Below are 21,109 nucleotides of genomic sequence, written 5' to 3' on the forward strand. Positions count from 1 at the left end.
CCAGCTATGTACTCTCTCCTAGCTTAGTACAGTGCTTTGCACACAGTAAGCACCCAATAAATACATAAATAGAGAATTGGTGTGGCCTAGTGGCAAGAGCACGGGCTTGGGAGTCGGAGGGCATAGGTTCTTATCCTGGCTCTGCCACTTGTCTGCTGTGTGACCTTGGGCAAATCATTTAACCTTTCTGTGCCTGTTACCTCATCTGTAAAATGGGGATTAAAACTGTGAGCCCCATGTGGGACAACCTGATTACCTTGTATCTACCCCAGTGCATAGAACAGTGCTAGACACATAGTAAGGGCTTAACAAATACCATCATCATTATTATTATTCATAATAAATACAATTGAATTGTGCTTAGTACAATGCTCTGCACACAGCAAAGGCTTAAAAAATACCATTACTACTAGGGTGCTTGGGTGCTCTTCTGAACCATCCACTTCCTTTAGAGTCATGAAAATAATAAATTCAAATCTCGGGTTATGTTGGTTAGAAGCCAAAGTTGAGTTTTCAAGGTTCATTCCCTTTCTCCCTAGATCTGCAGATTCTCCTATTCTCAAATACTGACTTTTATGCTATGATAGCTCCCAGATCTGACTCAATTTGGCACAAGACAAATTATAAAATTAAATGTGCTGAAAACTAGACAATTAGATGTCAATTTCAGTTCTATCAGGAAATTGTAGGATTATGAGAGATGGTACTAAACTGGGATGGATTTCAGAATGGGTCACCCTCAGTTCATGAGGGGCTGTTGGTCTTCCCTTGGGGATGGATATATTACTTGTGGGGATTTGGAGGCTGGTTATGAGAAGCGGCATGGCTTCATGGATAAAACACGGGCCAGAGAGTTAGACGGACCTGTGTTCTTATCCTGGTTTTGCCACATGACCTTCTCTGTGCCCCAGATACCTCATATCTGCAAGAAATGGGGATTGAGTGTGAGTCAGATGAGGGGCAGGGACCGTGTCAACCTGATTTACTTGTATCTACCCCAGTGCTTAGAACAGTGCTTGGCACATAGTAAGCACTTAATACTTAATAAGTACTATAATCACCATCATCATCATCAGGGTGGAATCCAGGTGTACCTGGTCTTTGTGGCACTGTGTTAGGGGAAATGGTGGGGAAAGTCTTCCATCCCAACCCTAAAATGGACATGGAAATGGACCTTCTCCAAGCTGTCTTTGGCCCCAACCCCTCTCTTCCTCCCTCCCTCCAGACAGACTGGGCTACCTGAGCCCCAAGCTGAACTGGTGTGAAAGTGGGGAAGAACTCCACAACATTTTACTTCTCATTTTCAGAAGGAATTTCTCCACAAGGTTTTAGCCAGAGAATGATACCTCACTTCTCTTTTCTCTATGCACAGGTGACGGACGAGGTGATATTTGTAAAGATGATTTTGACAATGACAGCATCCCAGATATTGATGACGTATGTCCTGAAAACAATGCCATTAGTGAGACTGACTTCAGAAAGTTCCAGATGGTCCATCTCGATCCCAAGGGCACTACTCAAATCGACCCCAACTGGGTTATTCGCCACCAGGGCAAGGAACTGGTGCAGACTGCCAACTCTGATCCGGGCATTGCTGTGGGTGAGTTTTCAAAGGGGAAAGGTGATGGCTCAATGAATGAAGTGGTGAACTCTGTTAATAAAAATACTAATAATATGATAATAACAATAATTGCTATATTTGTTAAATGCTTACTATGTGCCAAGCACTTTACTAAGCACTGGGGTAGATACAAAATGATCAGGTTGATGAGGTTCCTGTCCCCCATGGGGCTCACAGTATAAGGGGGAGCGAGAACAGGTGTTGGCTCCCTATTTTAATGATGAGGAAACTAAGTCACAAAAAAGGTAAGTGACTTGCCCAAGATCATACCGTAGGCAAGTAGTAGAGCCAGGATTAGAACCCAAGTCCTCTGATTCCCGGGCCTGTGCTCTTTCCCCTGGGCCATGCTGCCTCTCAGGCTTCAATTTTGTCTGGAAAAAGGGCATACATATTAAAGTCTTCTTTCACTTAAGTGCTGTCTTTGGACTAGATTCTTTGATGAGTGGGGAAAGGTACTAGGGCATTGATTCAAACAAGGTCTATAGTCCATCTGGGGCTCTGTTTAAAGGTGATGTGTGGCAGACAAACACTCCAGGGAAGAGAAAATGGGGCAAATTCAGTGGAGAACAACACTCACAAAAAATAATAACAAAAAAAGGTGCAAGTTCTTCACTCCTGGAGAGAGACGGCAGTTCTCAGAATCCTCTCCCTTACCGCAGGACTGTCTTTCACCTGAACTCCCTTCCCCTGCCCCCACAGACTGTAATCTCATTGTGGGCAGGGAATTTGTCTATTGCTATGTTGTACTCTCCCAAGTGCTAGTGCGGTGCTCTGCATACAGGAAACACTCAATAAATATGATTCAATGAATAAGTGAACAGTCACAACTTTCCCAACATGCCAAGAGGTGTTACAGGGACTTCAAACCCCCTCTGCAGTAGGATTAGGCTTCAAGCTTCCATTGGTGGGAAGGATGGAAGGGAGGAAGTATCGTGACCTTGGGCATAGTGTTAATATCCTAGAAGTCTCAGGGTAAGAGACCTTTAGAGCACGTGGTTGCCTTCAGCTTTGGGAAACTCTTCTGTCCCTAGAGATCCCTTCCAGCCTCTGACACTAAAAGCAATCAGGTAACAGCATGGCCCGGGCAAAGGGAGGGCATTATATTTTTTCTGTTGGAAATTGTCTGACTCGGTGACTAAATCCTTCTCATTTTTTTAGGTTTCGACGAGTTTGGCTCTGTCGACTTCAGCGGCACGTTCTACGTCAATACAGATCGTGACGATGACTATGCTGGGTTTGTGTTCGGATACCAGTCCAGCAGCCGGTTTTATGTGGTGATGTGGAAGCAGGTCACCCAGACTTACTGGGAGGACAAACCCACCAGGGCTTATGGCTACTCTGGTGTATCCCTCAAAGTGGTGAACTCCACAACTGGAACCGGAGAACATTTGAGGAATGCTCTATGGCACACGGGAAATACAGATGGACAGGTAAAGCATGGGCACTGATGGGGATTTGACCAGGGGGAAAATTACGTCCCAGAGCTCACTTCAGGTCCCTTGTTGATTCTGTCCATAATGCAGTGAGTCTTGCAAAAGCAAAACTCAAGCTCATCCTTTATATAGCAAGCTCACTGTGGGCAGGGAATATGCCTGTTTATTGTTATATTCACTTCCAAGCACTTAGTACAGTAAGCGCTCAATAAATATGATTGAATATAAAGGGGTGTAAATGGAATCAAGTATGAAGCATGTCCATGCATCTGTGGCCAAGATGTAAAGGACTTTTATACCATAAATGCCTTGAAACTTTCATTAATCGATATTGTGAATGTAAAATACTTTGTGTTTAGCCCTTGATAGCTAACTGAAATTTGTGAAGGGGCCTTCCCAGCCAAAGACTCCGCCCGCTTAATTGGCCAGTTGCTTCCTTTTATTTTTTCATGATGTTATACTGACTTAGAAACCTGGCTGCTTAAGCCTTTCTTTTGCCATCAGTTTCTGACCCTCGCCCCCTCCCATCAAGCCAACCCCTTGCTACACTATCCAAATGCAGAGGACATATTAATTAAAGGATTGGCTGTTACTTTGCAAGCACAGAGCCATTTAGTAATGCTGAACAATAAGGATTCATTTGTTTATCTGCATTATTGTTAGTCTTCCCATTTCCTTAAGTAAATAGAATGTAGTCATTAATCCCCCGGAGACAGAGTGTGTTCTATAAAGTATTCTTTGGGGACTTCAATATCCATGAGACTATTCTTAGTGTTGTCCCTCTTTAACTCTGCAGGCCGCCTCTCTCCTATTTTCCTTACCCACTCCCCATTGTGAACATACACTGTATGTCCATATCTCAACTCCTTTACCTCGGCTGATATTGAACCACCACTAGGCCTGAGCCCTGGATTAAATCCACAGTGTGCTTCCTCACCCTCTGTGCTTGTGCTCCAATGGTCTTTTGGCAGAAATCCAGTCACTGGGCCAATTTTGGCCTCTTCAAATCCATCCCTGCTTGCTGTAACTGTACAATCTTCTCTTCTGCTCAACCGCTTTACTTCTCTTCCCACAACGATTCCTGTATCTATTACCAATCACAGTTATTCCAGACTTTTTACTCCTTCCTGAAACTTCAAGTGGCCCTGCTTTCTCGCTGTCTTGATTCTGATGACCTTATCTCCTGTTTTGATAAAAATTGAAACCATCAGCTGTGAGCTCCCTAAAATCTTCTCTTCGGCTCCCCAGTGCCCTCCCACTTCCACATCCATTCTCCCATTCTTCTCAGATATCTCTCAAGAGAAAATCTTCCATCTGGCTTTCGAACCCTAACCCCACTTGTACCTTCGACTCTGTCTTCTCTCCCCTAGTGAAAAGACTTCCGTCCACTCTTCAGCCCCTCCTGACCACCATCTTCAGCAGTTCATTCTCTGATGATTCCTTCCCCTCTATCTTCAATCATGCTCCCACCTCCTCTATCTTAAAAGAAACCTTCTTTGGATCCTCTATACCCCATAAATTACACTTCATCTCCCTATTTCCATTTTGGTCCAAACTCCTCTAATGGATTTTACCTACTGCCTTCATTTCCTCTCCTCCAGATCCTTTCTTGACACTTTACAATCCAATTTTTTTCCTTCCACTATCCTGAGACTACTCTCTCTCTCTTTTTCTCAGGCCACTAATGATCTCCTTCTTAATAAATCAAACAGATCCTATCCTAATACTTCTCTAGTTCTTGGTTGCTTTTTAACGGTGTAAACAACTCCCTTCTCCTGGAAACCCTATATAGACTCAGTTTTCTGGACACAAGTCTCTCCTGATTTTCTTCTTTACCTCTCTGGCCATGCCTTCTCAATCTCTTTCACCCTCTGCCTCCCACACCCTGTTGGGGGCTGGGGGTGGGGGGTGGGTCCCTCCAGGGTTCTGATGTCATCTATCCTTCTGAAGCCCTTTCACTCACATCCTTACCCCTTCCTGGAAAACCCTCCCACTTCCAACCCATTAAATTACAGTTCTCCCCTTCTTCAAACCTCTTGTAAAATTGCAATCCTTTCAAGGAACCTTCTGCAATTAATCTTTAACATCCCCAGATTTTGTCCTCCCCACCCCCTACTGTTCCTTCAATGTTTCTGTGTTCCCTAAACCCCTGTATACACACCCTTCCCTAGTTCCTAGTATACTTACCTTACATATTTCACAGCTTAAAAGCAAGCACTAACTCAGGTACAGATTCCATTTTCCTTCTTTCTCCTGCCTGGAATTCCTTTTGATGTATGTCTCCCCTGTTAGACTAAAAATTCTTACAGGGAAGGGATCATGTATACTAATTGTATCATACTCACCAAGCATTTAGTATAGTGCTCTGCACACAGTAAATACTATCGTTTGACTGATTTCTAGGTGAGAACCTTGTGGCATGACCCAAAAAATGTAGGCTGGAAGGATTACACAGCCTACAGGTGGCATCTAACCCACAGACCCAAAACAGGCTACATAAGGTAAGGGCCTATGGAGTCTTCATTTCCATTGTTACTTTTTGCCAGTTGGGAGGATGATGGACCAAAGAATCATGATTAATTCTAATGAACAACACAGAGAGCAGCACTTGTAACTTAATTAGAAATTCCTCAAGGGAAGTCTTCAACCACTTTTTAATATCCCAGTGTTTGATATTGTTCATTAGTCCTGTGAAATGATCTTTCTGAAAATGCACAAAATCTGTTTGATAGATCCATCCTAGAACATGCTGTAAAAATAAAAGCAAGAAAAACAAGAATACAGAATCAAATGAATTTTGAAACAGACAACATTGTCTCAACTTCCCTTAAAGAAGTCCCTCAAGCAGTCCCAAAGTGATGCCAGCCAGTTATCTGGTTATTTTCTTGAACAGCAAGACTGGCATCTTTGTAATTATGACTTTACTCATTGGAAAGGGAGGGAAGACCAGTATATACCACCAGTAAGGAGGAGATTAGGATCATTTCTGTGATGCAACAATATGATGTAATATCTCAATATTTAGTGCTATATTTGGAAACAACCTTCACAGAAAGATCTGCAGAATTTTGATGCTGACATTTTAAACCAATTTAAGTTGCAAAGTGATTTGGAGTGCTTAATTGTCAATCTTACTAGTGACACCAACAACATACCTGTCTTTTGCCTACTGGTTAATCTCACTAACAGTGATAATTGTAAATATTTCTGAGACATCTGCATTTGATTTTGATTTTCATTCTTTCTCCGTGCCAAATGGATGTGAAATTATTGTCACTGCTTAGTTCCGCTCAAGGGAAATGGATAAGAAGGATAAATGGTGTTTTACCAGATTAACTCTGTGTGAAATACTCACGTCTAATAAGTAAAGTTAATGTTTTGGGAAAGTCATATTACAGCCAATCAAACTATATCAACAAATGGATGTTGGGAACCTCTTCTGCAGGTTCAGAATATTACAGTCAGTTTGTGATAAATATGCTTTACAAGCTGATGTGGACTGCTTTTCTTTAATAGAGTATTAGTGCATGAAGGGAAACAGGTCATGGCAGACTCTGGACCAGTTTATGACCAGACTTATGCTGGTGGACGATTAGGTCTCTTTGTCTTCTCTCAAGAAATGGTCTTCTTCTCTGACCTCAAATATGAATGCCGAGGTGAGTTTTGATGAATTACAACCATGAAAGACTTTAGCACGATAAAGTAAATGAAACTTTTATGAACCAAGGTGATCTCATAGAATGCAATATGCACTCTATTATGTGGGAATGTAGCGAGTCAGAGGGGTGAAAATCTGGAATTTAACAGTATCTAAGTTGTCGTTTGGACCTGAGGGCTCTCTATCAGAGTGAAAAGAATGAGGGTACTCACACAGAGATTAAAAAAGACTCTGACCATAGGGACCAGTTTACCAAAGGACGTCCTGACTCTTTATAAAGGGAGAGAATAGCAGTACCTCAGGAATTGCCTACCCCCTGCCCCCACCTGAATCCAGTCAATAATGCCTAAAAATCCCCATACCCTCTAGATACCCCATTGTCAATACAGGTTGATTCATCTATCAACAGTGAAGATAGAAACAACCTTCCTACAGACACACTAAGTCGATAAGTCCATCGTGTCGAACAGGATGGTTTCAAAACTGACATTATTTCATCATGATGGTGAAAATTTCAGGAAAAGAATGCCAAATGTAGGTTTTTCCCCTAAATACTTATTAAAAATAAAACTTCAGAATAGAAGTAGGGGTTAAGTGGTAAAATCATAAAGTCCATCTCTTAGTTATCCTGCTGACATTTAGGTGGCACTAACTTATCTTCTTTGTCTTTTTCTAGATGTCTGAACTGTGGTTGCCGCATTGTCAGCAAAGTCCTGTTCAGGCTGTGCTTATTGGATGCCTCGGCACTCCCTGGTATTTCCAGCCTTTCTCTGTGCCCTTCTGCTCCTTTTCTTAGTTTGTCTTTTCCTCTGAGTGAATTTCCCCTCTCTCCTCCCTGGAGCCATTCAGTCAGACCCAATGCCTTTTGAGAACTCATACCTATGGATCCAAACTGTTGAGTGTCCGACCTTCTCTAGAAGGAAAAGGAGATGGAACCCTGAGAACTGACTTTAGGTCAGAGCAAGGTTGAGGTCATTGCTTCTGTTTTCTTTTCCACAAGAATGACGTTTACATAGAAATTGTAATTAAAATATTTATAGAGCGCAGAGCTAAAAGAATTCACTGCAGTTCATTCATTGTCTTAACAAAGCAGGAGAAAGTGTGAAACCACTTTAATCATTTAGCATTGCACTCTTTTTGGATTCACTAACCCCCTCAGACATCTAACTATTTTGTGAGCTGATGAAGAAAAGGTTCAAAACCAACAATGGATTATTTGATAGAGGAAAGACCAAAGGAGAAAATGGCTTGATTCCAAGAGGTGAAAGATGTTTCTAAAATCATCCATTTCTCATCAAGACCAGAGGGCTGATGTGGCTTGGTTAAATGTATGTAATTTGGTGCCTGACCCAAAATTATGACCAGCTAATGGGATTTACCCAGGTCAGAATTCAGTTCAAAATTTGGCAAAGGTGCCAAAGCAGAGGGACTCAGTTTAAAGATGTTATTCTTCCCATCATAATGATTTAAAGACTAGTTTTGTATTCCATGACAGCCTGAGATGGAATTTTACCTGTTCCACTTTCCCATCTCTGCTGCTGAAATTAGAAAAGAAAAAAGCACTTTGACATCTAGGTCAAAGGAAAGATGGCAGTGTTTCTGCTACTCAATTTGGTAACACATTGAATTAAGGTTCCAGTTATAAATGATTTGTTAATATTTATTAGAAGATTATAAAATGCAGCTAGAGTTAACTTATTTTAAGCATGTCATAAGTGCAGCTGGAGAAAATAAGGTATAACAAGCATATAATAACATGTAGATACTGTTCAAACAGTGTATATGCCTGTTGAAAAACATGGTTTTATACTACTAGTACTATTATTTTGTTTAAAAGCATGCTATAAGATATCATATGAATAAATAAATGATTGCTATTTTTATAAATGGAACCTTAATATATACTGTTACCTATAATTGTAATGCCATATTTTATATCACTTCCTGTCTGCTGTATATAGATAGAAGGATTTTTGTTGTTTTATTGCTGAAAGATACCAGTGTTTAACCAAATCAGGTACATCAGTTAATCAGTTATACAATACTATACAATTGCTTGATGTTTGCTTTTGCTTTAAGTTGCATGAACCCTGTCCAGAGGGAATGCTTTCTGGGTGGATTCCGCAGGGAGAGTTTCCAAAGGGAGACATGGGCTGCTTTGGTGTGTCCTTCCCTCAATTCCTCTTTTCCTTCCTCCCTCCCTCTCTACCTCCCTCTCCCGCTCCTTTCCTCTCCCTCTCCCAAATTCCTCCTTCCACCCTCTTCTTTTTGAAGGCGATGCCAGCTCTATCTATGAGAAAGAATCCACCACTTCTGATTCTGTTGCACAATTCTTATAAACAAAACTCATTTTATACTCCTCCTTTGGATTCTGTAGCAGTTCAGACTTTTGGTGCCTTTAAGCCTTGTAACCTTCAAGTCCAGTTAAAAATGGGGCTGGAGGGCTGGGTCAGGAGGCTTCATTAAATGTAACTATTGTAATGGAGTTTTTGTTACTGTGTCAAAACAGGACATCAGTGTGGGAACGATGATGTTAATATTTAGACTGTATCATATTTTCCTGTGTAAATTATTTATGATGTCTTTCCTTCAAACCTTTTCCATCGGATGCAAATTGATGAAACTTCATTTATTTTGCCAAAAATTGTAAATAATTATTTATTTGTTTACTTGGATGAAGTTTCATTATCGACCAGCTTTCATTTAGCTAGAGCCTCATTTTTATACTTTAAAGATTAATAATGGGAAATAAATTGTAAAGAAGGTTTTATATTAAAAAGAAATTTCTCTTTACCCTTTTTCATAATGAAAAGTGTTTCCTTTGGGGGAAGAAAAAGACAAATCATTAAGCAGAATAGATTTCACTTTTAACTCTCTGTTGCTAAACAAGCTGGTTGCTTGGTTACAACTGGTTTCATTACCTCTCCCAGGGGGTTGAACTGCAGGTTTGTCAGGCCCAGAGGGGAAACCTAAACTCCAGAAAAGATTCTTAACATCCCACTGAACCACCCAAAACTGTTCATGATACAATTGTATAGAAATTCACCCCTGCTGGTTCCTGTCATTGTCAAACAAGGGAACACATTTCTGCAGTGGATATTGGCAAGTGTCCCTGACATGATTCAGAAAAATTTTAACACTAGGGAGAGCCCTCAAAAATACCAGATGTACTCGACTTGACCCGTCCCTTACCAGACTCAAGGAAAGCAAAATAGTTGACAAAAACAGAAATGAAAATTTTCCATTTTGTCTAACCTCAAAAACACAAAAGGACAATAGCAACATGGAGACCAAGCCATGACTATATCCAGCAAGCAAAAACCACTTCTCCAGTGCTCTATGCTAAAATCATATATCCCTACTGAAATGATTTCTCCCCCAAGAGGCCTTGCCTAACTAACCCCGTGTCCCCACCCAATTTGACCTCTCTTCAGAGTCACCTACGCACTTGGGTCTGTACTCCTTAACTAAGATAATACATCATCTCCAGCAACTTAGCACTTCCGTACATACCCTGATACTCTGACATTTCTCCTGTGTGTTATTTATGTTAAGGTCTGCTTCCCCATCTAGATGTAAGCTCTTTGTGGGTAGAGACTGTGTATTCCAACTCTATTGTATTGTTTTCTCCCAAGTGCTTTGCCCAGAGTAGGTGCTCAGTAAATACCATTGATTGATTGATTGTGTGATTCACAGACAAAACAAAATGATCAGTAGCAGACAGAAAAAGCAGCTGAAAAGGGAGGCAGAATAAAAAGAGAAGGAGGGCAGGGAATGTGTCTGCTAATTCTGCTGTACTGTCCCAACCACTTGGTTCAGTGCTCTGTACATAGTAAACACTCAGTAAATATCACAGATTGATATTTTGAAGGATGAAAAAGCAATATATTTTACACATATTTCCCGTAGGTCAGATAAACAATGAGACAAGCACAAACGAGTCATCATTCTCTAGTTGCTCAAAGCTAAAGAGAAGGCTTGTAAATTACTATGGTGAAAGAGATTGTGCCTCACAGAGGAACACAGTACTAAGTACCAATAGTAATGCATACTAAGCATCTACTGTGTGCAAATCCCTGTACTAAGCCCTGGGAAAAAAAACCCAGATTGAATTTAAACATGGTATCTGGTTCTCGCAGGGCTCAAAATCCAAGAATAAGGGGCAAAGCACTGATGACAGGTACACAAGGGAAGATGAAACAGCAAAACTCAGTAAAACAGCACAACAGGGCGAAGCCAAGAATCAACGCCTTTAGGAATTGTGATTTCATGCTCCTCGCACTGTCGGAACTGATGAGATTCCTTAAAATCACTGGAGCCACTACAATAGCCACTCCAAACCCTGTGTTTTAAAAGTACTGAAGGCCTCATGTTGGAGAGAGCACAGAGGGGCCCACTATGGAGGGGATCGCTGCTGCTGTGTCTTCCAGAGGGCTAGGCTATCGTTCCGGAATTGGGATATGGATAGGAAAAATCTAGAACTCTGAGATGAAGAGCACAAGCCTTGCGAGACTTTAAGAAACCAAAAAGAGGAGATGTTGGATTGGACTCTAGGGAGCCAATGGAGATTGTGTAATGTGATTTTGTCCACTGATTAGGGGTGTGGGCTCCACAAGCTGCTCTACAAGGGTCAACTAGATCTTGGCTGCTACTGGTGCTAACATTTTCGGCTTCATGACAATCCCATTCCAAAGGGTTTGGTAACTCCTATCTTATGTCCCAATTCAGAGCTGTTGGCTCCAAAACACAAACTTAGATCTGTGACAAAAAGGCAACGGGCCTGTGATATAGCTTCCTCATGAAAACTTCTGGATTGGTCCAAGGATCCACGTGATTGAGAGCTGGAGCTTGGAGGTGCTAGCCAGCCTACCTGCTATCCTCCCTAAGGTGTTTGAGACTAAATTAACTGGGAAAGACCCTTGGATAGGAAAAATGGAAAAACCTGACACTCCCTCTGTCAGTCAGGTTGTCATTCAGGGCTTCTGTCAGCTGGGATTCCTGGAAGAGGGTTTGATCAATCTGTAGTAGTTATTGGGTATGTATCTGTGCAGGGCACATATTAAGTGGTCGGGATAGTACAATAAAGTTACTAGATACGATCCCTGTCCCCTAGGATTTTATAATCCTCTATGTAGTTTTTTGAAAAATGTAGGCATCATGCATCTAGCTCTGAACTTTCAGGTAGTCAGTCCTGACAGAAACATTAGAGTCTACTGAAAATGATCTCTCCCAGCACACTGCTTTGTCTGAATCTGACCAGCGCAGGAGAAATTTCTCTTGAGCTCTAGAGACACAGGGACAGAAGAGGTCACAACATAGTTATGATTTCTGTGACAAATCTCCTCTTCAGTCTGGGGAATCCCTAGGAGAACATTTACATTCAGCAAACTCTTTGGATCCAGGGATGGCACTATCTACGGAAAAGGGATCTAGATAGGGAAACCAAAAAAGGACATTAGAACCTCTTCTTCATGGATAAAGGTTCCAGTCTAGTCCTCTGTAGGAATCTCTGAATGAATGATTGAACCCCAGATCTCTGGTAGTCACGAGAGAATCCCTCCCCTTTTGTCTCAGGTCTAACCCCACATCCGATGACTTTATGACTTGAGCAAAATAGTTCCAATTGTTTTCCCAGGTTCCACTTGACCTTTTGAAGACTTTCCTGGACTACAGAATTGAGGAGGAAAAGCAGAAAATCTGTCCTGAGAGTTTTGCTCTCTACTACCTGTGACTAACTGGTGGCTTCTCACCTCCCTGAGACTTCCCCTTATATGAATCCTAAAAATCTGGATCCGGCTAGAGAGATCTGGGGATTTTGATAATGATCTAAAAACAGTGTCAGCATTGAGAGGCCAGCCAGACACCCTGGACCGCAAGGAACTTCAGGGCCAGTTGCTGGATCCCTGGGGAATAATCAGTATTCCCAGGTGGAAAGGGAAGGATGCCAGGGGAGGGTCTGTGGAGATTCAGATAATCCTCTCAAATGCCCATTCTGGGACATTTGAAACATTCATTCATTCATTCAGTCATATTTATTGAGCACTTACTGTGTGCAGAGCACTAGCATGGCCTAATAGATAGAGCATAGATAGAGCACGGGCCTGAGAGTCAGAAGGATCTGGATTCTAATCCTGGCTCTGGGCTGTATCTGCTTTATGACCTTAGGCAAGTCACTTAGCTTCTCTATGCCTCAGTTCCCTCATCTGTAAAATGGGGATTAAGATTGTGACCCCCATATGGGACAGGGACTGTGTCCCACCCTATTTGCTTGTATCCACCCCAGCACTTAGACGAGAGCTTGACAAGGTGCTTAACAAATATTGTTATTCTTATCAGCATTAGTAACTTGGGCTGTGGCCAGTGCTATCCCAGAGTGGGAAGTATGATGGCATCAAGACACAATTAGCCCATTCACCTCCATGTGGGGCTGTTGTGGGTTTCAAACATTTCTGGGTCACCTTAGTGAATGGAATATGAATTGCCCTGGAGAGTCAGGTAAAAGAGTTTAAATCTCCCCATGCACATAGTAAAGGCATTTGGCATTTTGAAACACCCCTGTATCTAACCATTCTAGGAGAATGAAAAAATACAGCGAAAACAGGTGGTTAACTCATCAAACATCCAATGCTTCTGTAGTCCAGAAATCAGAACCAAGAGTGCACAAATCCCAGAGGAAAGTTTGACCACCGAACTCCCCAGCCCCATTAAAATAAAGTCTGATTATTTTGGCAGAAGGCATTTACTTCCCTAAATCACAACCAGAAGCAGGATTTTATTTTTCTGTAGGAAATCTCTCTGTCCATTACAGTCCTCCTAAGGTGTGAATAGGGTCCATTTTGCCTGGTGGTGACTTTCTTAATAGTTGCCTTGTCTTTACATGTTGGTAAATGTTATTGTTTTGTTGAGGCTCATGGTGGAAAATATCTGCAGCAGAATTTGGAAAAATGACTTTGGAAAAAGATCACCAGAGCGATATTCACTATTCGTAAATGCTGTGATAGCGTATATGAAGCCGAACTATTGTTTAATGTTGTGGTGAAGCCCTTGGATTGGCGACAATCCCTCTAGCATGGTACCTCTTCTGTTCTTCAAAGCTGCACCCCATGGCATGGTCTAACTTAATTTGCCTGTCACAGAGTAGTTACTCTAACTCTCACTTTTGTCTGGATCATGAGTTCCTGGGAGATGTGATGGATGGGGTACTTGTTTTGTTGTAGCTAGTACATTGGCTTTTAGTCAGTTTCATCAATTAGCCGTTATTACATTTATCACTGCTAACAGTTTTTAAATACTCTTTGCTCCTTCTCCCTGCAATAGAGTTGGTTCATTCATTCATTCAATCATATTTATTGAGCACTTACTGTGTGCAGAGCACTGTTCTAAGCGCTTGGGAAGTACAAGTCGGCAACAACAAGTCAGTGACAGTTGGCTCTGTCTGGGATTAGGGCCGAGGATGGGAGGGGTTGGTATCTCGGATAGGGAAAGGGGATTCCCTTTGGTGGAAAGATACCTACCCTCTGATTAGCCCTCCAGCTCCCAACTCCCTTGTCTACACAGTTCTCCAGCTCCTCAAAGGAGGAATGAGATAGTTGGGGAGGAAACCAAAGAGCAAGGAGCCTGAAGATGTGGGATAGAGATACATGGCCTCTGGTTACACCCTAAAATCATCCTTTGGCTAGCCAAAGGTTACTCAAATATTCTTGAAGGTCACACAATGCAATGCACCTAATAGTCGCTCTATCCAAGCACCAGTTCTTGCTCTGTCCTCTGTGGCCAATCCCACATTATCAAGGAATCTTACTCACTTCAGAGCAAGTGGATCCAGAGGTCTAGAGAACAGGGTCAAAAAGAGTCAAAGGAAACCAAAATCCTTTGAAAAATTGTCAAAAATCAGGACTGAGAGGCTCCCAAACTCTAAAACGGAGAGAAAATAGAAATGTAAACACCCTCCTTGGTAAAAAGCTCCCAAAGAATCTCCCTATGAAGGAAGGATAGGTTCAGGTTTAGGCTCTGACAATGCAAAATACTTGTAGACAGGGGTCTCTTGGTCTGAATTTCAGAAAGATCTTATTGACACCCGCCAAGTTCTTTCCCAAGGAAAGAGCTGTTTTCTCCCAAAATGACTGCTAAATCCTACCCCCTGCTGTGAAACTAGGCCCAGGCTATACTTTTTTTTTTGTTAGTGGCATTTCTTAAATATTTACTGTGTGTCAGACACTGTACCAATTATTGGGGTAGAAGGTTGGACACAGTCCATGTTTCTCATGGGGCTTGTAGTCTTAATCTCCATTTTACACATGAGGTAAAATCAAAGGGCAGACAAGTGGAGGAGTAGGGATTAGAACCCAGGTCCTCTGACTCTCAGACCCGTGCTCAACAGAACTCTTCATAGTCCCACCTAAACCTTGTCCACCTCCTGACTTTCCCATCACTGTAGACAGCACCACCATCCTCCCTTTCTCACAAACCCAGAACCTTAGTGTATCCTTGATTTATCTCTCATTCAAACCACATATTCAATCTGTCACCAAATCACGTTGGTTCGACCTTCCTGACATTGCTGAAATCCGTCCTTTCTTCTCCATCCAAACTGCTACCTTGTTAATGGGGTCACTTATCCTATCCTGCTCTGACTTCTGCATCAATCTCCTTGCTGACCCTCCTGTCTCCTATCTCTCCCCACTTCATTCCAAGTGCTTAGTACAGTGTTCTGCACACAGTAATCGCTCAATAAATAGGATTGAATGTATGAATTTCATACTTCACTCTGTAGGTTCTAATTACAGCTCCACCACTTGTCTACTATGTGATCTTGGGCAAGTCACTTAATTTCTCTGTGCCTCAGCTACTTTGTCAATAAAATGTAGATGAAGACTGCGAGCCCCAGGTGGGACAGGAACTGTATCCAACCCAATCTTGTAACTACCCCAGTACATAGTACAGTGCATGGCATATAACAAGTGCTTAACAATACCATGAAATCTTGATAAGGGACATATGAAGCACTTTTGAAAGCAGGGTGAATAGTTGCCATTTGTGGGGAGGGGAAAGGAGGGGGCAAGAACCTCCCCCCAAAGGATGGGGTTTGAGATACAGGTGGAGGCTTTAGGGCATGTCTACCTGGAAGCAGCCACAAAATGTGCTCAGGAAGATTACAAGTATATCAACTATTGCTCCTTATTTGGGGCGATATTCTCTCCCATTGAAGCTTTTCAATATTTTCACAGCTGATGCTGTCGTCATCTTGGCTATTAGGTGGCCAAACAACAGCCACAGTTATGATGCCTAGATTGATTCTGGACTGGGCCTTTTTCGTTCAACTTCACAGACTGCATCAGCCCTGAATAATAATGGTGACCTAACTCCTCCCAGCCTTCTGTGGAAAGATACCTACCCTCAGTTTAGCACTGGTGGTGGAAGGATACTTAACTTCTGATTAGCACCAATGAAAGTCAATCAATCAATCAATCAATCACATTTATTGACTGCTTACTGTGTGCAGAGCACTGTACTAAGCACTTGGGAAGTTCAAGTTGGCAACATATAGAGACAGTCCCTACGAACAGTGGGCTCATAGTCTAGATGGGGGAGACAGAGAACAAAACCAAACATATTAACAAAATAAAATAGATAGAATCAATATGTACAGGTAAAATAAATAAATAGAGTAATAAATATGTACAAACATATATACAGGTGCTGTGGGGAAGGGAAGGAGGTAAGACAGGGGGATGGAGGGGGGGCGAGAGGGAGAGGAAGGAGGGGGCTCAGTCTGGGAAGGCCTCCTGGAGGAGGTGAGCTCTCAGCAGGGCCTTGAAGGGAGGAAGAGAGCTAGCTTGGCGGATGGGCAGAGGGAGGGCATTCCAGGCCCGGGGGATGACGTGGGCTGGGGGTCGACGGCGGGACAGGCGAGAAAGAGGCACGGTGAGGAGATTAGCAGCAGAAGAGAAGAGGGTGTGGGCTGGGCTGTAGAAGGAGAGAAGGGAGGTGAGGTAGGAGGGGGTGAAGTGATGGACAGCCTTGAAGCCGAGGGTGAGGAGTTTTTGCCTGATGTGCAGATTGATTGGTAGCCACTGGAGATTTTTGAGGAGGGGAGTAACATGCCCAGAGCGTTTCTGGACAAAGACAATCTGGGCAGCAGTATGAAGTATGGATTGAAGTGGGGAGAGACACGAGGATGGGAGATCAGAGAGAAGGCGGATGCGGTAGTCCAGATGGGATAGGATGAGAGCTTGAATGAACAGGGTAGCGGTTTGGATGGAGAGGAAAGGGCAGATCTTGGCAATGTTGCGGAGCTGAGACCAGCAGGTTTTGGTGACGGCTTGGATGTGAGGGGTGAATGAGAGAGCGGAGTCGAGGATGACACCAAGGTTGAGGGCTTGTGAGACGGGAAGGATGGTAGTGCCGTCAACAGTGATGGGAAAGTCAGGGAGAGGGCAGGGTTTGGGAGGGAAGACAAGGAGTTCAGTCTTGGACATGTTGAGTTTTAGGTGGCGGGCAGACATCCAGATGGAGATGTCCCGAAGGCAGGAGGAGATGCGAGCCTTGAGGGAGGGGGAGAGAGCAGGGGCAGAGATGTAGATTTGGGTGTCATCAGCATAGAGATGGTAGTTGAAGCCGTGGGAGCGAATGAGGTCACCAAGGGAGTGAGTGTAGATCGAGAACAGAAGGGGACCAAGAACAGAACCTTGGGGACCCCCCACAGTAAGGGGATGGGAGGGGGAGGAGGAGCCTGCAAAAGAGACTGAGTATGAATGACCGGAGAGATAAGAGGAGAACCAGGAGAGGACAGAGTCTGTGAAGCCCAGGTTGGATAGCATGTTGAGGAGAAGGGGGTGGTCCACAGTGTCAAAGGCAGCTGAGAGGTCAAGGAGGATTAGGATAGAGTATGAGCCTTGGATTTGGCAAGCAGGAGATCATTGGTGACCTTTGAGAGGGCAGTTTCCCTGGAATGTAGGGGATGGAAGCCAGACTGGAGGGGGTCGAGGAGAGAGTTGGTGTTGAGGAATTCGAGGCAGCTCATGTAGACAAATCGTTCAAGGAGTTTGGAAAGGAATAGTAGGAGGGATATGGGGCGATAACTAGAAGGTGAGGTGGGGTCAAGAGAGGGTTTTTTTAGGATGGGAGAGACATGGGCATGTTTGAAGGCAGAGGGGAAGGAACCAGTGGAGAGTGAGCGGTTGAAGATGGAAGTCAAAAAACGTCCTCCTGACTTTAGCTTCTTGAGGATTAGGCAACATATTTATTGCATCAGGTCATGTGCTGACGAACAGAACTTCACGAACCAGAGCAGTAAACCAACAAAAAACCTTTCAAAGGAGTTGACATGCCACAAGGAAGGCATCTTGCTTAGATTCCCTGTTAGCCTCAGACTCAGGGGTTGGTCTCACCCAAGCAGCCATGTACCATTTGAGGGAATTGGTGCGCTCCTCTAGCTGCTGCTGTTCCCACCCCAACCCACAAAATACATCTTCCATTTCAAATGCCATTTCCTCCTCGACGAGAAAAACAGACCTCTGAGTTTCTGCCCAACCAAGCTGAGGTCTAACCTGACACTATGTGGACATACCCAACTATGGAAAACATAAATGCCGCCTTCAGATCAAATGACTCAATTATAATGGAGGGGGTCCTCCTTGTTCTGCATTCTGCAGGGGCTTGGGGACTGTTTCCCTTTTATGGCTCTCATGAAATACTACTAATGGAAAATAAACAAAGAGAGCTGGGCAATTTGCAAACCAGCAGAAAATGCATCAAATCCAGTTGTTCATTTTTTTATTATAACCAACTGTACAAATACTTTTGTTCCAAAGGCAAAGAGAATACCACTGTGGGATTATCAAGCAGACTGATTGGTTGTGCAGTTAAAAACTCAACGAAGTGAGATCTTCCTTAGACACTAAGAAGCACACCTGTTAAAGGCACAACTCAATAGGTACTTGGGGTTACATTTGAAAGCTTCGCCATAAGAATGTAAGCCCCACAAAGACACAATCCTGTGTCCTCGATCCCAGCCTGTCTTACTCCACTGAATGCCTGTGGCCCCTCACCCACTGGACAGCCATGCTTCCCCTCGGTAACCCACACTGGACTTCTTTATGTCATCCCGGCTCTTGATCCCATCCTACCTTGCTCCACAGATACAGGGAGAGCATTAGTACAGCAACCCATTGTCGTCACAAAATGCAGACGGTTGGGAAAGTGGTGATAGCTGCTGCTGTGGTGGTCATTCATTCATTTATTCAAGCATTTATTGAGCGCTTACTTGTGCAGAGCACTGTACTAAACGCTTGGGAAGTACAAGTCGGCAACATATAGAGACGGTCCCTACCCGACAATGGGCTCATAGTCTAGAAGGGGGAGACAGACAACGAAGCAAAACATGTAGACAGGTGAAACTGTGGATGTGGCTGTCAGGTTCGGAACCGTGAATAACCCAAACTTCTGCTCCTCTAGCCACAGTACTCTATGTTACCCGTGCCCTCCTCAGGCTCAGTGTCCATGGCAGAGAGGTGAGCCCTGGGGTGCTTCTACCCTGCCTCATGGCATCCCCGGCCTGCCCTGGCGGTTCTCCCTGGCCCCCGTTCCTTCTCTTCCTCTGCTTGAAACCGCAGTCTGGGTTGAGCTCTGCGGGGTGAGGAAGGAGATTCAAGCTGTGTTGTCATCTCCACGGTCTGAGGTAGGCCTGGTAGCACAGAGGGGACTCCCAGCTGCAACAGATATGGAGCTAATGAGGCCTCTACCCTCCTCCTGTTCCCGCTTGCCTGCAACATATTTCAAGGACTGGAGCCGCTGCAGCTTCAGAGTGCCTCTCTGGTATTCAGTAGGTACCTCCCTGTCCACACAGCAATACCTCCCGTCCCACCCCACTCCCTACCAGAGCAGTGTGGCCTAATGGTTAGAGCACGGGCCTGAGCGCCAGAAGGACCTGGATTCTAATTCTGGTTCAAATGCTTTTCTGTTGTATGACCCTGAGCAAGTCACTTAACCTCCCTGGGCCTCCTTTATCTCAGCTGTAAAATAGGGATTAAGACTGAGATCCCCATGTGGGACAGAGACTATGACCAACCTGATTCCCTTTTATCTACCTCAGTGCTTAGAACAGTGCTTGCACATATTTAGCACTTAACAAATACCACGTTTATTATTATTCTTATTACCAGTCCCAGAGCCTGGCTCATCTGTCAGACCAGCTTGAGTGGCCCAGGACTGCTGTCTTTCCCCCACTGCCCACCAAAGCTGAGATGCCATGGTACGTCCCTCAGTCCCAGCCCTGGTTATCAGCCTGCAGTGACTTCTGGGGCCACTGTTGCTCAGGAAACTTCCAACCCTCATCCTATTGCAGCTTGGGATTGACCCTAGATCAATCAATATTTTTCCCCGATGCCTTGATAATTTGGGGGTGTCCCATACCCCCTGAGGCAACATGGCTTCAAGATGGCAGAATGGGCCATGAGATGGAGATCAATGGACCACTGAAGGAGGGACTAAGAGAGATGAATCAGTACCATTGGGAAGCTCACATCCTCCAGGAGACCTTCCCAGACTCAGCCCCCCATTCCTCTGCTCCCCCTTCCCTCCACAACCCCTGCCAACTCACCCCCTCTGCTCTACCCCTTCCCCGCCCCACAGCACTTCTGTATATATGTACATATTTCTAATTATAATTCTATTTATTTTTATTAATGATGTATATATATCTATAAGTATTTTTATTTATAGTAATGCTACTAATGCCTGTTTACTTGTTTTAATGTCTGTCTCCCATCTTCTTGACCCGCTATGGGCAGGGATTGTCTCTATCTGTTGCTGAATTGTACTTCCCAAATGCTTAGTACAGTGCTCTGCGTACAGTAAGTGCTCAATAAATATCATTGAATGAATGATTGAAACCAGGGGTTACCAACTCCTTGCTCGACCCCAAGGAGAAACCCCTAATTGGCCAAGTCACTTCACTTCTCTGGGCCTCAGTTAGGGTGCTCAGCTAGGTCTAGTTCTCAGTGCTTAGTTCAGTGCTTGGCCCACGGTTAGAACTTAAAATTCCACAATCATCAGAAGTAGCGTGGCTCAGTGGAAAGAGCATGGGCTATGGAGTCAGAGGTCACGGGTTCAAATTCCAGCTCCGCCAACTGTCAGCTGTGTGATTTTGGGCAGGTCACTTCACTTCTCTGGGCCTCAGTTCCCTCATCTGTAAAATGGGGATTAAGACTGTGAGCCCCATGTGGAAGAGCTCACCTCCTCCAGGAGGCCTTCCCAGACTGAGCCGTCTCCTCAGTCTCCTCTCCCCCTCCTCCCCCTCCCCATCCCCAAGCCTTACCTCCTTCCCCTCCCCACAGCACCCGTATATATTTGTACATATTTGTTACTCCATTTATTTTACTTGTACATGTTATTTAT

At 43.8% G+C, this 21,109-nt stretch overlaps 1 protein-coding gene across 1 annotated transcript in view; it reads left to right on the plus strand.

Moving 5' to 3' along the window:
- Positions 1-7,636, plus strand: part of THBS2 (thrombospondin 2) — a 46,129-nt gene extending 38,493 nt beyond the window's left edge. The window contains exons 18-22 of the mRNA XM_038770274.1: positions 1,373-1,600; positions 2,780-3,051; positions 5,458-5,555; positions 6,571-6,710; positions 7,389-7,636. Coding sequence (XP_038626202.1) covers positions 1,373-1,600; positions 2,780-3,051; positions 5,458-5,555; positions 6,571-6,710; positions 7,389-7,396 — 746 coding nt within the window. The 3' untranslated portion in view covers positions 7,397-7,636. The remainder of the gene's footprint in view (positions 1-1,372; positions 1,601-2,779; positions 3,052-5,457; positions 5,556-6,570; positions 6,711-7,388) is intronic.
- Positions 7,637-21,109: the final 13,473 nt, after the last annotated feature.

Source organism: Tachyglossus aculeatus, chromosome 2, assembly GCF_015852505.1.
Source record: "Tachyglossus aculeatus isolate mTacAcu1 chromosome 2, mTacAcu1.pri, whole genome shotgun sequence".
Classification (NCBI taxonomy): Eukaryota; Metazoa; Chordata; class Mammalia; order Monotremata; family Tachyglossidae; genus Tachyglossus; species Tachyglossus aculeatus.